We start from the raw sequence: 13045 nt of genomic DNA, 5'->3' as shown, positions 1-13045 counted from the left end.
CGCGGTCGAAACTCACCGTCGGTACAGCCATCTGCACTGAGCACCTCTCCACTCGGACAGGTGTTACACTTCATGCCCTGCACGCCGTGTTTACATACGCAGCGTCCTGTCATTTGCTCACAATCATCCCTGACCGAGCCTAATGGATGACATTCGCACAACGAGCAGCCGGGGAGACCTTCTCCTATGCGGTGCAAACCCCAGTATCCTGGCTCGCATCTGTAATTGGAAATCGGAGAGTTCAACGCTCGGCGACGCAACGGACCAACAACGCTGAAAGATACGTCCCGCCTTCCCCTGAGGGCTCGGCTCTCACCTCTCACAGCGTAATCCACCCACTCCCGGCTTGCACTGGCACTGTTTCGTGACTGGGTCGCACATGTTCCCAATCGAACCCAATTTGTTGCATCCACAAGCTCCGGGACAGCCAAGATGGGCCGGACCCAAGGCCGAAGTGATGCTGTCCGGGCAACATCCGTATTTGCTGAACATGCACTTGGTCGTTTTGGCTGAGGAAAGCGAGCACATGCTTAGTCATTGCTTGTTCATTGGAAGAAGTTTTCGCGTAAATATCCCGAGCTCGGCCGGAGACCGTCGAGTCGCCGCTCGCTGCGGCGATTCGCAGATTCAGAACACGTAGAACCGACCTTTCTTCTCGCAGCAGGTGGCGAATCCGATGCCTTTGTGACAGTAGGTTCCCGAAGGGCAGGTTTTCCCGCCGTCGCCGCAGTAGTATTCGTTGCCTGTGGCTGGATCTTTGAGCGGGAGACCTCCTTCGCAAGGCAGTGAACTTTTCCCTTCTGTAACGCGGACACGTTAGCCGGAATTTATTCCTCTCGCTCGAATCCATGTTCGGAGAGCGATCTCAAAAAATCGATTTCAGTTTTTTTGAGACTCCTGCCGACACCGCCAGACAAAGTCCAAGAGAACGCGGCGGGCGACACGCGAACCTCATTACTATGACAGGCGGGAACGTCAGACCGCTCCCATTGTTCCACGGCAGTGATACGCAACCAGGAGGAGAGGGGACAAAAGGAACGCACTGGGGCAGAGCTCGGAATCACTCACCTGACATTGCTTTGAGATCCTTTGCCAGACAGCGTTCCTTGGGTGCGGTCTTGATATGTTTTTGCTTCTTACAAGCCTCCATCTGAAGGTGGCAAGAGGAAGCGTATCTGTGAAGGAACAAGAGGAAAAATCGGAGAATCCGCCTCGGAATTGTCTTTAAAGGAAAAAATGGATGCATCTCGAGGCAATCTTCCCCGATCGAGAAGCTTCCCAAACTCGTAACTGACTTTTTGCCGTCAGACCCGCAGACGAAAGTGCTCTCATCTACTCGAACGTCGGGACAGTTGAATTCACAACGGCACTCCATCGGATCTCCGGAGAAACGGGGCTTGCAGATTCCGCCAAAGCGACAGTTTTCCTCGCATTTGCTGCCAGACCCCTCTGGAAGGGAAAGATAATACGTTCAAAATGCCCGTCGGCTACACACATCTCTATTTCGTTCCTCGACTCTGTGATCTCGATTGCTGACTGCGGGCCTGCTCCGACAGGCCATCGTTGTGTCGCGACATGTATTCAGGAGCGTTGTCGAAACTGCTCGAGAGTGGGGACGTCCATCCGAGACTGAAGGACGTCGTCCGGGGACGCGAGTGTCGACGCAGGCTCCGATTTCACGGACGCATCGTTTGATTCGCAGAAAAAATCAAATTTTCCAACAACTGTCGAGGTCGATTCATCTGCCGAAGAAGTCGGGCCGGAACGCTCGACTCCTCCACAAGCATTTTATAGCTCGAAGACTCCCGGGCCTGAAGTCTATACGGTCGTAAGGCCTGCGGATCGGCTCACTCAGATTGGCTAGGGTGCGCGAGGAGCATGCTCTCAGAATCGTGAATTTGCATCATCGCGATTCAATGCGTACGAGCTCACCTGCACTGGAGACAATTTCGTCGTCGCATTCTTTGAAGTGGAGAACCTGTAGCTGACGGCCTTTCTTACAAGAAGCTGTCCGCAACTCACACTCGTTGCTGTAGGTAACGCCGTCATTACCACAAACCGGAGAATAATTGTCAGGACAACTCGTTGGACAAACGCAGTCGCCATTTTCGCAACGAGCACCGAAATGACATACGACGTTCGAGCACATGTCTGAAACATCGAAGCGACCGTTACACACGCCGTTTTCCCGAAAGCTCCGGATGAGGGCTCAGACGAGAAGCAGCGATTTCCGAGTGTTTCTGTTTGACCGCGCGGAAATCTTTCCACTCGTTTCCGATAAGCGGCGCGTTGCCGTGGCGAGATTTTTTACTCGACTTTTGACGTCTCCTGTCGCCATCAGTGACAGCTACTACAGCTGCCGCGAAAACGAGCCCAGCCAGCTGGACGTGCCGAGCGCCCTTGTGGCTGCCCCGGTCGCTAGATTCCCTCGGTTTCAGCGGTATAGGAGAATATGACCGAATGCGGTGATTTATTTACGAAAGATAACAGACAAAACGTCTACGCGATAGCACAGCCGGGACCGCTATGTATGATGTAGAACAGCGCCACGAGCACGAAGAAGAGAAAGACCGGAAGCGACCGGAAAGAGAGAGGAAATCGCCGAAATACGTACCGCACGGTCCCGTGGAGGAAACAGCTATGTCGGATTTCGAGTTACAAGCGTCCACCTGGAGCTCACACTCGTTTTCGTAAGTTTTTCCGTTGCTTCCGCAAACCGGGAGTTTCACCTAGTGGGAAGAATAATGGAAAGAGCTCTTTAGTTCCGCGGATTCGTTGACCTCCGAGTGCGAACCGGACGCCGAGTCAGCGTGGAAGTCAGGATCCTCCTACCGATTCAGCCAGCGGGAGAAGAGTCAATCAGTCTCTCAGTCGGCTCGCAGAGCTGTTAAGCGACACGCATTACCTAACGTGCAGGCCGGAACACGGAAAAAGAAGGAGACGTATTCCGATTGCTATTACGACCTTGGCCGAGTCGAAATCTACTCGCTGCGAGCGACCCCCATGGGAGACCTGGACGAACACGGAAGCGGCTTGCAGCAAATCATTGGAGAATCCGTTTTAGGTCTCGCAGGCATTCTTCCGCCTTCCGCCGCGATTTGCTCGAGAGAGCTCTGAGTGAATGAGTGTGTAGCTTAAGTACTGGGGCCGTGGGAGCTTCCAGCACCCATACCGAATCGAAGGTATGAGCGCTGGAATTTCATTGACGTCAGCCGCTCGCTATTGTGTCACGAAAAATCCTCTCATTGACGATTAGGAATATCCATGGGCATGCGGAACTCTCGATTAAGCATCAACATGGGTAATTTCATGAGAAATGAGAAGTCTCGCAGAGTTCTCAACCGATTTCATCCACGTGTCGGATTATTTTCGCTCATAAGACTATCGGAATCCGTCCGAAAATCTTCGGCCGACTTCAGTGTGTTTTTTTTGCTCTGAACAACATGGATGGATTCGCCACGACGCCGCAGAGCTCGGGCTCGAGGAGGATCGACATTGGAGGGGAAGCCGAGCGTAGAGACCCAAAAAAGCTGCCATCCGAAATGTTATTCGGAATAGTCGCGAGTCTGACAACGTCTCGCACACCGAGGAGCTGTTCCCGATGCCAACGGTCTCGTCCCGCGAACACAAATCCTTGAGTTCGTGCATCGAGGGATTTCAGCGGTTTTCTTCCCGCATCACAGAGGAATCCACGTGATAATGATTGAAGCGATGCGTTTCAAAACGCCCTCCAGGCTCGTTTCCGGTTAGTAATTATTTTTTCTCGCACGAGGTTTCCGAATGTCGGAGATCGTTCCCATTCTCATCGTGGAAGTTTCCGAGATGTATTCAAGGATTAGACGAGGGGGGGGCGGGAGCGACAGAATGGACGAATCGTGAAATTCTGAGGAACAGCTCGAGGCGGTTCGAATGAGAAGAGTTTGAAATTACGAGTCCACTATCGCCTTGATCGTCGTCACTATCGCCGAGTGCGACGTCGTTGTATATCTTCATCTTTCCCCTTCCACGGCCGAATGGACAATGAGTTCCAATTTCGAGCGGAAGCGGAGCGGATCGTCAACGAGGGAGGATGTTGAAAAATGAAGAACCAACAGCAGTCGCCATCGCCAAGAGCTTCGCTCCTTTGTCATGCAAAAGAAATATTCAATCGACCCCATCGGGAAAAGTCGACGGCTCAAAATCAAAGAGTTGGAACGAGGAAGAGAATGGCTCACGTCATGCCCCTGTCAGAATCCGCTCCCCGAAACGTCAGATCGTGATATAATTGGCGACGGCGAACTTGGCCGTCGCTACTTCCTCCCCCCCCTTTCCCATAGCCACAAGACGTATAAAATCCGCAATGGCTGCTGTTGAAATAACTCGAAATGAAGAAAGAGGTCGTTCCTCGCTTGGCGCGGCATTGCTCCGCTGTGCTGAACGGACCGCGACTGAGGAGACCGCCCGACCGTCGTTCGCTTGCTTGCTTGCTCGCTCGCTCGTTCGTTCGCTCGCTCGCTCGGCCGAAAGGAGACGGTCATATAAAGGGAAAGCTACACTCATAGGACGAAGGGACGACGATACGCCCGACTCCATGTCGGAAGAATCAGTCGGAAAAGAACTCTTACCGGTTTGCATTCCGAGGGGCATTCACATAAAGCGTTTCCGCTGTTCGTTTTACACATGGCGTAGTGGTCGCACTTCTTGTTGGCGCACGAATCGGCTGCAAGCATTCAAGAAACATATTAGAACTTCGAAATGAGGTTTACATTTTCCAGCAAGAGGCGCTTTCATTTTCTGCCGTCGCGTCATAAGAATTCCGTCGACGTCCGAATTCCTCTTCCCCCTTAATTCACGCTTCATGATCGCGCATCACCTGCGAAGCGACAGTAGCTTGGCCGTCGTCCAAGAACGAGCGTCGGAGTCTCCGCCGCCGTCTTCCCGAATTGTTCGCGGAACCGCTTGTCGTCGGAAACGACTCGTCTTAAACGAAGACCTCCGAGCAAATACTGCGCGAATCCGGTCCCAATCTCGAACTTTATCCATAGTCCTCGCGGACCTCTGCGACGAGCCGTATAGGCCGGCTCCCGGCGAAAGACTCTCTCCGACCGATAAAGCGCCTTCTACCGATAGCAGAAGCTCGCGCACATCGCGTTCTCCTTTTCTTCCGGATCAGAATATTGCCGCTCCGTGGCTCAGAGCTCGGAAATCCCTTTGGCATAGTGTTCTTCACGCTTGGCTTGAATTCATAGCTTCGGAATCTGCAGGGAAATTCACTACTTACCGCAGAGTCCCTTGTACTCGACGTAGATATCTTTCTTGTGTTCGCAGGCCTCTTTGCGCAACTTGCATTCGTTTGTATAAGAAATTCCATCGGAACCGCAGACAGGTTCGAATTCCTCGGAACAAGTTGGGCATTCACACGATGGGAATCCATTCGGTAGAACCACGCAGAAAGCTCCCAGTTGGCAGGGGTAGTTGTGGCACGCACCGTTTTCATCTGAGGAAGGGCAAAGAAAATCACACTCATTCCACTGTGAATCTGTTCGAATAACGGAAGACTCTCGTTCCGTCCGTCGATGCTCAAAATTCGCGGATGAATAGCTCAGCCCGACATCCCGATACGAGACCGTGCCTCGGCAGACCGCGAACCGGCTATCCGTTCGTTCGCCCATTCATAAACCTTCCAAACGTGTGCGCTCCCCCGGGAGCTATTACTTTCAATTTGCGCGGAAGGCCCTAATGTAGGCGGCCCACAAAGCAGCCATATCTTCCGCTGTAACGTATCCTAACGCAAATTCCTCTGTCAGCGCAGCCTCATCCAGTGAGTATCGTTGTTTCCGGGCCGGGGTCCCGCCTTACCGCGAGCACCTCCGTCTGGACCCGACAAAACTCTCTGGGAGCGGAGGCGAGGCAACATACTCGGGGCCATCCATCACTTGTTGTTGACTTGTGCAAAGCTGCCGCTTTTGGAGCGTAGCGTGTCTTTTGCATGCGCCGGGTCAGTCGGGAGCAGAGGGAGCTAAGTATGATGCAATAGGCGTCCAGTCCATGGGGCTGAACGTCTCCGTGATAGTTTGCTTGTCTGCGTCTCTCGGCAGCCCGCTCGTCTTCCTCTTGGCTCGATCGCTGGACTGCCCGGTCGTCCGAGGCCATCAACCTCAAATTAGAGCGACTTGCAAATGCCACATCAATATTTCATCTTGTGTCCCTATGCTCCGACGATAGTATATTGCCTCGGTTGCATGCATCGGGCCAGCTTCAGGAGATGTCTGCATGCATCGGCTGCGCTGAATAATCGCAACGATCAATTACGAAGCACCACACTAATAACACGAATAAATCGGCGGCCGATTCGGCGCAGGACGCTTTCGCGTCAAATACGAACAATCTAATGCAAACAAATGTCGCGACGGAATGAGCGAGAGCGAGTGCTCTGGACTGGGGCGGGGAGAGAGTTGTGTCCACAGACATTTCGGCGCCTCGTTAAAAATGGTCACATTAGCTCTGTGTGTCGAGCAATTACAAAAATGTCCACTCCGTTAGTCTGCCTGGGTCAGAAATGGTTTCATTACACATGGGCATCGGTAAGCCTGCTCCGTTTAGCTTCCAGCTGAAACCGAGTCCCGGGCGTGGGTTGGTGCGTTGCTCTGTTTGACAAGTCCATTATCTGACGTCCGAGCAGACATTCTCCAAGTTTCCGGCTCAATTCAAAAGGGATTCCGAATCACTCACCGCAGGTTCCGCTGTAGGCAACTTGCACGTCGGTGTTCTGAAGGCAAGCCTGTCTATTCAGATCGCAGATAGAGTCGTACGTAACCCCGTCCGTCCCGCATATCGGGCGTACCACCTGCAAGGACACTCTCGAGATTGGAAATATCCATCGAGCGATGAAGAGCCGTCGACGAAGAGCTCTCTCACCCACGTAGCTACTCACCTGTTCACAAGGAGGCGGACAGCTGCACACAGCTGTACCCTGCCGGTCGATTTCACATTCTTGCGCCGGGCCACAGTTGACAGCTCGGCATGGATTGAGTACTGGGGAAGAGAGACGAGGGGTCAACACTTTCTCCACTAGACGAGTATAACTAGGATACGCATTGAGGATACATATGTATTCGCGGAGCCGAGAGGACTGCGCTGCGGGGATGGGATGATTCCCCAGAGGAGAGGGGTGGGGAGAACGGATCCATATAATAACGACAATCGTCCCGGTCTTCGGTCAGAGGAGCATCGAAGCTCTATTGCGAGCTTCCAGTGACCTTCTCCTCGAAATCCATCCGGGCAATTTCTTTTAGTGGTGGTCAATCGAATCAGATATGTCCCGGAACCCCTCGCTCCTCTAACTAAGAGTCGATTCTTCAAATACGAAAAGATGAAAAAGTAGATGAACGCAAAAGAGGCTCGCCTTCGGCCTGGACGGAAAGGACCGACTAATGCAGGCCACGTTCCATTTAACATCCTTTTTCCTCGCGATGGATAGTGCAGCTGCTTCCAGCGCTCGCTCCCACAGCATGAGGTCTTCGAGCGATCGCGGCCTGTGGATATCTTGTCGGGTCGTCTTGGAAACGATTTCCGGGCGAGCAGAGCCGCGGAGCAGAACACGAGATAATCTTCCCGGATATAGCTCCGCTGCGAGACCTCGGGAGAATCCTCCCTGGACGGACGGACTGACCGTCCTGGATCGAGGATGTCGATATCAGTCTGCTACCCAGGCGAGCTGGCTGGCCGGCTGGAAGGCCGGCTGGTTCCTTTCCTCGCTACCGTCATCCCAGGGACGCCGGACGGGAGCTCAACTTTCGAATCCGCACATTCCTTGGAGTTCTCCGACAGCCTCGCTCATATTCTGCAGGTGGGATTCCTGACACGGGGGAAACTGTGCGGCTGATCTCGTGCTGCCGAGATGCGCTGCCTGCCGACGAACGCAGGTCAGGCGCCAGAGATGATGGTGCTGGCTTTCGGAGCAAATCCCTAGCGAGCTGGCGAGGCTCGCCGTCGCCACTGCTACTGCTGCTGCTGCTGGGATCGTTCGTTCTGGGTCTGTCGCTTATACCGCGAGAAATATGACGCCGCTTGTTTATGGTCGTGATTTCCAGCTTCGCGAGAGCGATCGTACGCTTCATCCGCTTCTTTGTAATCATCAGAGCCGCTCGGCCATGGCGAAAGTCCGTCGATTCCAGGGAACGGTGGCAGGCTGCTCGAATGAATGTTTTTTTGTAGACAATGGCGTCGTATGGCCATTCACGCAGAATCTTGAGGATTCCCCGCCGAGTACGGTCTCAGAGGATCGCTTGCCGAAATTTCGAAGAATATCTTCCGGGAATCCTGGAGAGGCCCTCTCTGACGGAAAGGCGTCCACAAATATCGTAATCGGACGGGCGAACTCATTGTCGCCGGGGCGCTCACCGGCTGTTTCATCGAGATTTCGTCATCACGCGAGCGGAGAGTTTCCTCGCATCTCATCGTCGATACGGCGGCGATCCCGACGATAGCTGTTCCCGTCGAGCTACGATAGATGGAGACGAGGAAGAATTGGTCCTTCAACGAGCTACCGCAGAACATTGGAAGCGATCCATTCAGTCAAGCGGGCAGGCAAGCAGCCGATTGGAAGGAAAAAACCACACCTCAAGAAGAGAGGGAGAGCCTCATCGCGCATTTGCCGACGGAACGTGCTGAGCATCGGAAACGCATTTGCTTCAATTTGTGGCCGGTCTGGCGTTTGACAACGAAAGAGAAAACGGTCGAATTCGCTGTTGCCGAATGACTCTATAGGAATTCGGCGACCGTGAGCGAGTGGAGTCCCTGCTCTGACAGACGGTGGCAGCTGGATCTGCCACCGCTATCCATGGTCTGGGTATATTGCTTCGGGTACCGAGCTCATCGAAGTCCCCCGAATTTTCGGAAACCCACCAGCACACTCGAATGAATCCGGGAAGTCCTGGAAGGCGGAATCCCGGAGGAATGCGTCGGAAGTTTCGAGATCAGTTGACAAGGGATTCCATGATCATCCGAGAATATTCAGCGGATTCCTTATTTGAAGTAGCGTAGGCGGCCTCGTTCGCGTCGGATTACGATGGAAATTCCCCTGGGACCCTCCAAGGCTCCCGGAATTCCTCGAGCCGAGGTAGGTAGGCAGCAGCAACTACCGACGCGCACACCGAGAAAAGCTCCAAGGCGAGAAGGAAACCCATGCAGGTTTGCATACGGTCCTGTGAACCCCCGCCTCCAGTGGAGGATAGACCTCAGTCCGAAAAATAGGGTTAGGAGGTTAATCGACCTCGGCTTGAGGCCGTCTTCTTGATTGTCGAATAGCGAACTCCCTAGAGAAAACTTCCCCATTAATTTCTGATGCTCTCATGTCCCAATCGGAGACTATTACGAATTCATATCCTTCCCGTCACAAGGAAATCCGTGGTTCTCTCCCTTGAGCTTTCCTCAGGAGTCGCTCGAAGTCGACGCGACAACCGTCAGTCTTCCTGTTCTACTCCCGGGTGCGAAATCGATTGACACTTTCGACCTCCGATTTGTCTGGTCGAACCGTCCACTCGATTGATCGGAATCATTTTTCACACTGTTAATTTGGAACGACGCCGACTCAGACTCCGCTCGAGGCGCATTAGGGAGTCGATTTCTCCCTGTCCCGATAGCGGAGCTCCTACGCCGGCGCCGTCAGCGTTCTCGGAGAGACAGATTCGTGTCTAGAGAGACTCACTCACCTGAATCACACTCCTTTTGGTACAGGACCCTGATTTGTCTCCGCGTAATACAGGCTTCAACCCTCATGGCGCATTCGTTCGAATAGGTCTTCCCATCCGAGCCGCACACCGGCCGTACCTCTCGAGGACATTGTGAGTTGCATTGACAAACTGCATTCCGCGCCTTGTCGAGTTGACATACTTGATGTTCAGGACACTCGACAGACTGGCAAGGGTCTGGAAAAAAAGGACAATATCATGACACGGATCCATGAGGACTCGGATGAAACTACGGCGCGTGGTTCGAAACGTCACTACGGAATCGGGAAGTGACGCTGAGTGGATTTTCCGGAAGTCAAGACAGCGGGTAACTCGAGCTTGATGCGAACCCCATCGAAGGACTCATTAGAAATCCAGGACAGCCTTCAGGGCACGGAATGGCCAGGATTCGCCCTTCCACTGCTTGTGGTCTCGCGGGAGCTGCTCAGGAACGGCATCTCAGAGCGGAAGAGCGGGCTGCAGGCTGACCTGCGGCGACGACGCGTAACAAAAATACGTGACCGGCGCTCCCAGCTTCCCACTAAGTGGAGTGCTTGGAGACAATGGAGCCTCCCGCCGACAAAGACCGAGGTCTACTCATCCTCTCCGACTTGTCTCGTTTTTTTCTTTGTGGGAAGCTTCGTCTGAAGATCATCACAAGGAACAAGCAAATAATTACTCGGCCACTTAGCTACATTGCATCTCGAAGCTCTCTCTGGGCCGTCTGGTCTACCAGGAGTCAATTAGACCTTTCCGTACCTAGAAGCATTGGACTTTCGTCCCGAGTGTTTTCTCCCTCATTTCGTCTCTGGGAAATAATTGTGGTGGAGCGCCAAGGACTGGGCCTGTCAAGAGGTTCTTGCGATCGGAAACAGACATTCGATGTGTCTCGAGACCTTCGGCAGGTGTTGAAACATTTTAGAGGACTTAGATGACCTGGGAAGTTTGAGTCGGAAGAGTCCGCGCACCGAAGCTCTTGGTTGCGTCGAGGATCCTCCTCTCAAGGACAAAGGTATAGCGGCTCTCAGCCGCAAGAGAAGTCGCTCATTCGATGTGAACACGAGGATTACCGATCTAATGTTGGGACAGAAAAGACATAAATCGTGTGTGTCGTCTGAAAACTTCGGATGTGATGTGTCGTCTGAAAACTTCGGATGCGATGTGTCTCGACGACGAAGAAAAGCCTCCCTATGGAGGTATCTGTGCGCGAGCGATAGATCCACTCGGAAGAAAACTCATTGTGGAAGGTGTGCCCGAATAGAGGTTGGGCTAATATACGGAGGCGACTTTATACGCATGATCTATAGGGTCATTATGAAGCCGCTCTCCGGCGAGCTCGAAAGTGGAATACTCGCAGAGCACACGACCGCCTCGCACACGAACGAGCCTATTGCCGTCGCCGCAGCTGCCACTTTGAACGGTGCCGACGTCGGCTAGTGAGGATCCAAAAATATCCTTCTCGGAAATCTACAGTTGCTCGCTCATGGGGGAAAAACTGCCGGGACCGCTAGAAGTCTCCGCCGGTCAGTCACAGAACGAGCGCCTCGCCGATTGGACGAATCGCCTCGGCAAGACGCACGAACGAATGAACGAACGAGCAACGACGACAACGGCGACGACTATCGGCTTTTCTAAGTGGGATTCCAATTAAGGGTCCCGATATTAAGTCGCAGAGCACCAAGGCCGCTGCAATCGGCGGAGGCGATACCGATCTCTAATAATTCCTCCTCAGGCCGGACTTGCACGGTCCGTATGGTAAGCGCCTTGAGAACCACGACCAACCGCTAAGAAATTTCCACATACGGTCGGTCACCGCGGGTACGAAGCTCTCCGTAATGAAGCTCGGTATTCCGAACAAAACGATCCTGCTCAGCGGTCCGGTGCGGCCAAGCGTCGTCTCCAACCTCGTTCAACACGCAACGTCGTGTCGCCTTCCTGCATGGGCGTGACCGTGAAGTTTTTCCCATACCCAGTTGGCTTATTCCTCTCTAGTCTACGAGTCACATCATGTACTCGGAGCTCGGAGCTTGTCAAGGTTGGAGAAATCTCTCAGGAATGTTATGTGAATTGCCACGGGAGCGGTAATCTTCGCTCGTGGGATCGAGCCACGCAGCCGGAGCTCAAAGGGAGCCCTCTCGGGCGAATTCCGTGATATATTCCTTCCGAGTTCCTTCCCTATCATCTCAGGGTCCCAGAGCCCTGCTGGGTCGAGTTCTCCGCCGTCTGCGTCCGCGACTCATACCCGCTGCAGTCCGGCCGGGTTCCTACCCACCGAATTGCTGTACATAGGTTGCGGGATACTTTCTTTTGATCCTTATCGACTCCATCAATTCCTAGGTGCTCGGTGTCTATTTTTATCCCAGTACTCGGCAACTGCGAGAGGGCATCGAAGCTCGCTGTGTGTTTCCCAAAGGCCGTGAAAGATGATCGGCTGCTGGGCACCCCCTCAAACCTCGAGGCCGCTCCGGAGTCCGGAATCCCTGGGGTCCGGCCACTGCCGTCAAGCTCATTCGATGTAGGAAAAAGAGACGAAGCGGACGGGGAAAAGAATCATCCTTGTCAATTAGGATAGTGATCGAATAATCGTAAAAATGTGCGCCGCTTCCTCACCTCAGTCCGCTAATTTCCAGGGGTCGTTTGTTCTCCCCTGGAGCTAAAAACTCGACGAGAGTATTCTCCCCGTCTGGCGCTGGTTCGTTCATTCTCTTGCTCACAAATTTCTTGCTTCGCAAGAATAGTGGTTTTATCGTCGTGATCAACCAATGGGAGGGTCCTCCGAGGTATTGGAGATACACGAGCCGATCTAAGGAGGCATATGCATAGGGAAATCCAGGTGCGCGGCGAAGAGGAAACCAACCAACATATGATACTGGTAGTTCGAAACTCAACTTTTCTGAGGGTACCAGGCATTGAGAAAGTTCATTCGACAACTCTTTCCTAGCCGAACTCTTCCTCCTTCCTCCCATGATTTCCCCTTCATGGACCCTCTCTTCGTGGGGCTCTCGAGACCAGTATCCGAGAGGGGAATTTTCTGCCTCCAATGTCACTGGCAGACCGAGGAAGTTTTGAGATGTTCAAAGGACTCGAACTGCGGGTTCGAATTGCGTAAGGAGATACCAAGCATCTGGTCCATCTCCGTTGGCGAGTGTCTCACAATCTCACCAACCGATCGATTCTCGGAACATTTTGAGTATTTATCGGGATCCGTCACATCCATGCTGCAATGTTAGTGGCAGACAGAGGTTACCGGGACATCGTCCCGACAGAACCTACAGTAGGTAATCGTGAAGGGTCATCGAGTTCTCCGCCGCCATACCTATGCCTCGAATGTGTTG

The 13045-nt window shown here is 53.3% G+C and overlaps 1 protein-coding gene across 1 annotated transcript in view; it reads right to left on the bottom strand.

The window, feature by feature from the left end:
- The window catches only part of LOC100897335 (agrin-like), a 75764-nt gene that overhangs the window by 4773 nt on the left and 57946 nt on the right, over positions 1 to 13045 (bottom strand). Inside the window, 12 exon segments of the mRNA XM_029110794.1 lie at positions 17 to 219; positions 317 to 509; positions 648 to 835; positions 1074 to 1175; positions 1296 to 1449; positions 1933 to 2151; positions 2615 to 2729; positions 4605 to 4699; positions 5261 to 5476; positions 6712 to 6826; positions 6914 to 7014; positions 9693 to 9908. Of these exon segments, the coding sequence (XP_028966627.1) occupies positions 17 to 219; positions 317 to 509; positions 648 to 835; positions 1074 to 1175; positions 1296 to 1449; positions 1933 to 2151; positions 2615 to 2729; positions 4605 to 4699; positions 5261 to 5476; positions 6712 to 6826; positions 6914 to 7014; positions 9693 to 9908 (1917 nt within the window).

The sequence above is a fragment of the Galendromus occidentalis genome, unplaced genomic scaffold, assembly GCF_000255335.2.
Source record: "Galendromus occidentalis unplaced genomic scaffold, Mocc_1.1 scf7180000077116, whole genome shotgun sequence".
Taxonomy (NCBI): domain Eukaryota; kingdom Metazoa; phylum Arthropoda; class Arachnida; order Mesostigmata; family Phytoseiidae; genus Galendromus; species Galendromus occidentalis.
Note: the sequence above shows the minus strand (reverse complement) of the source record. Positions and strands in the feature narration are given on the sequence as shown.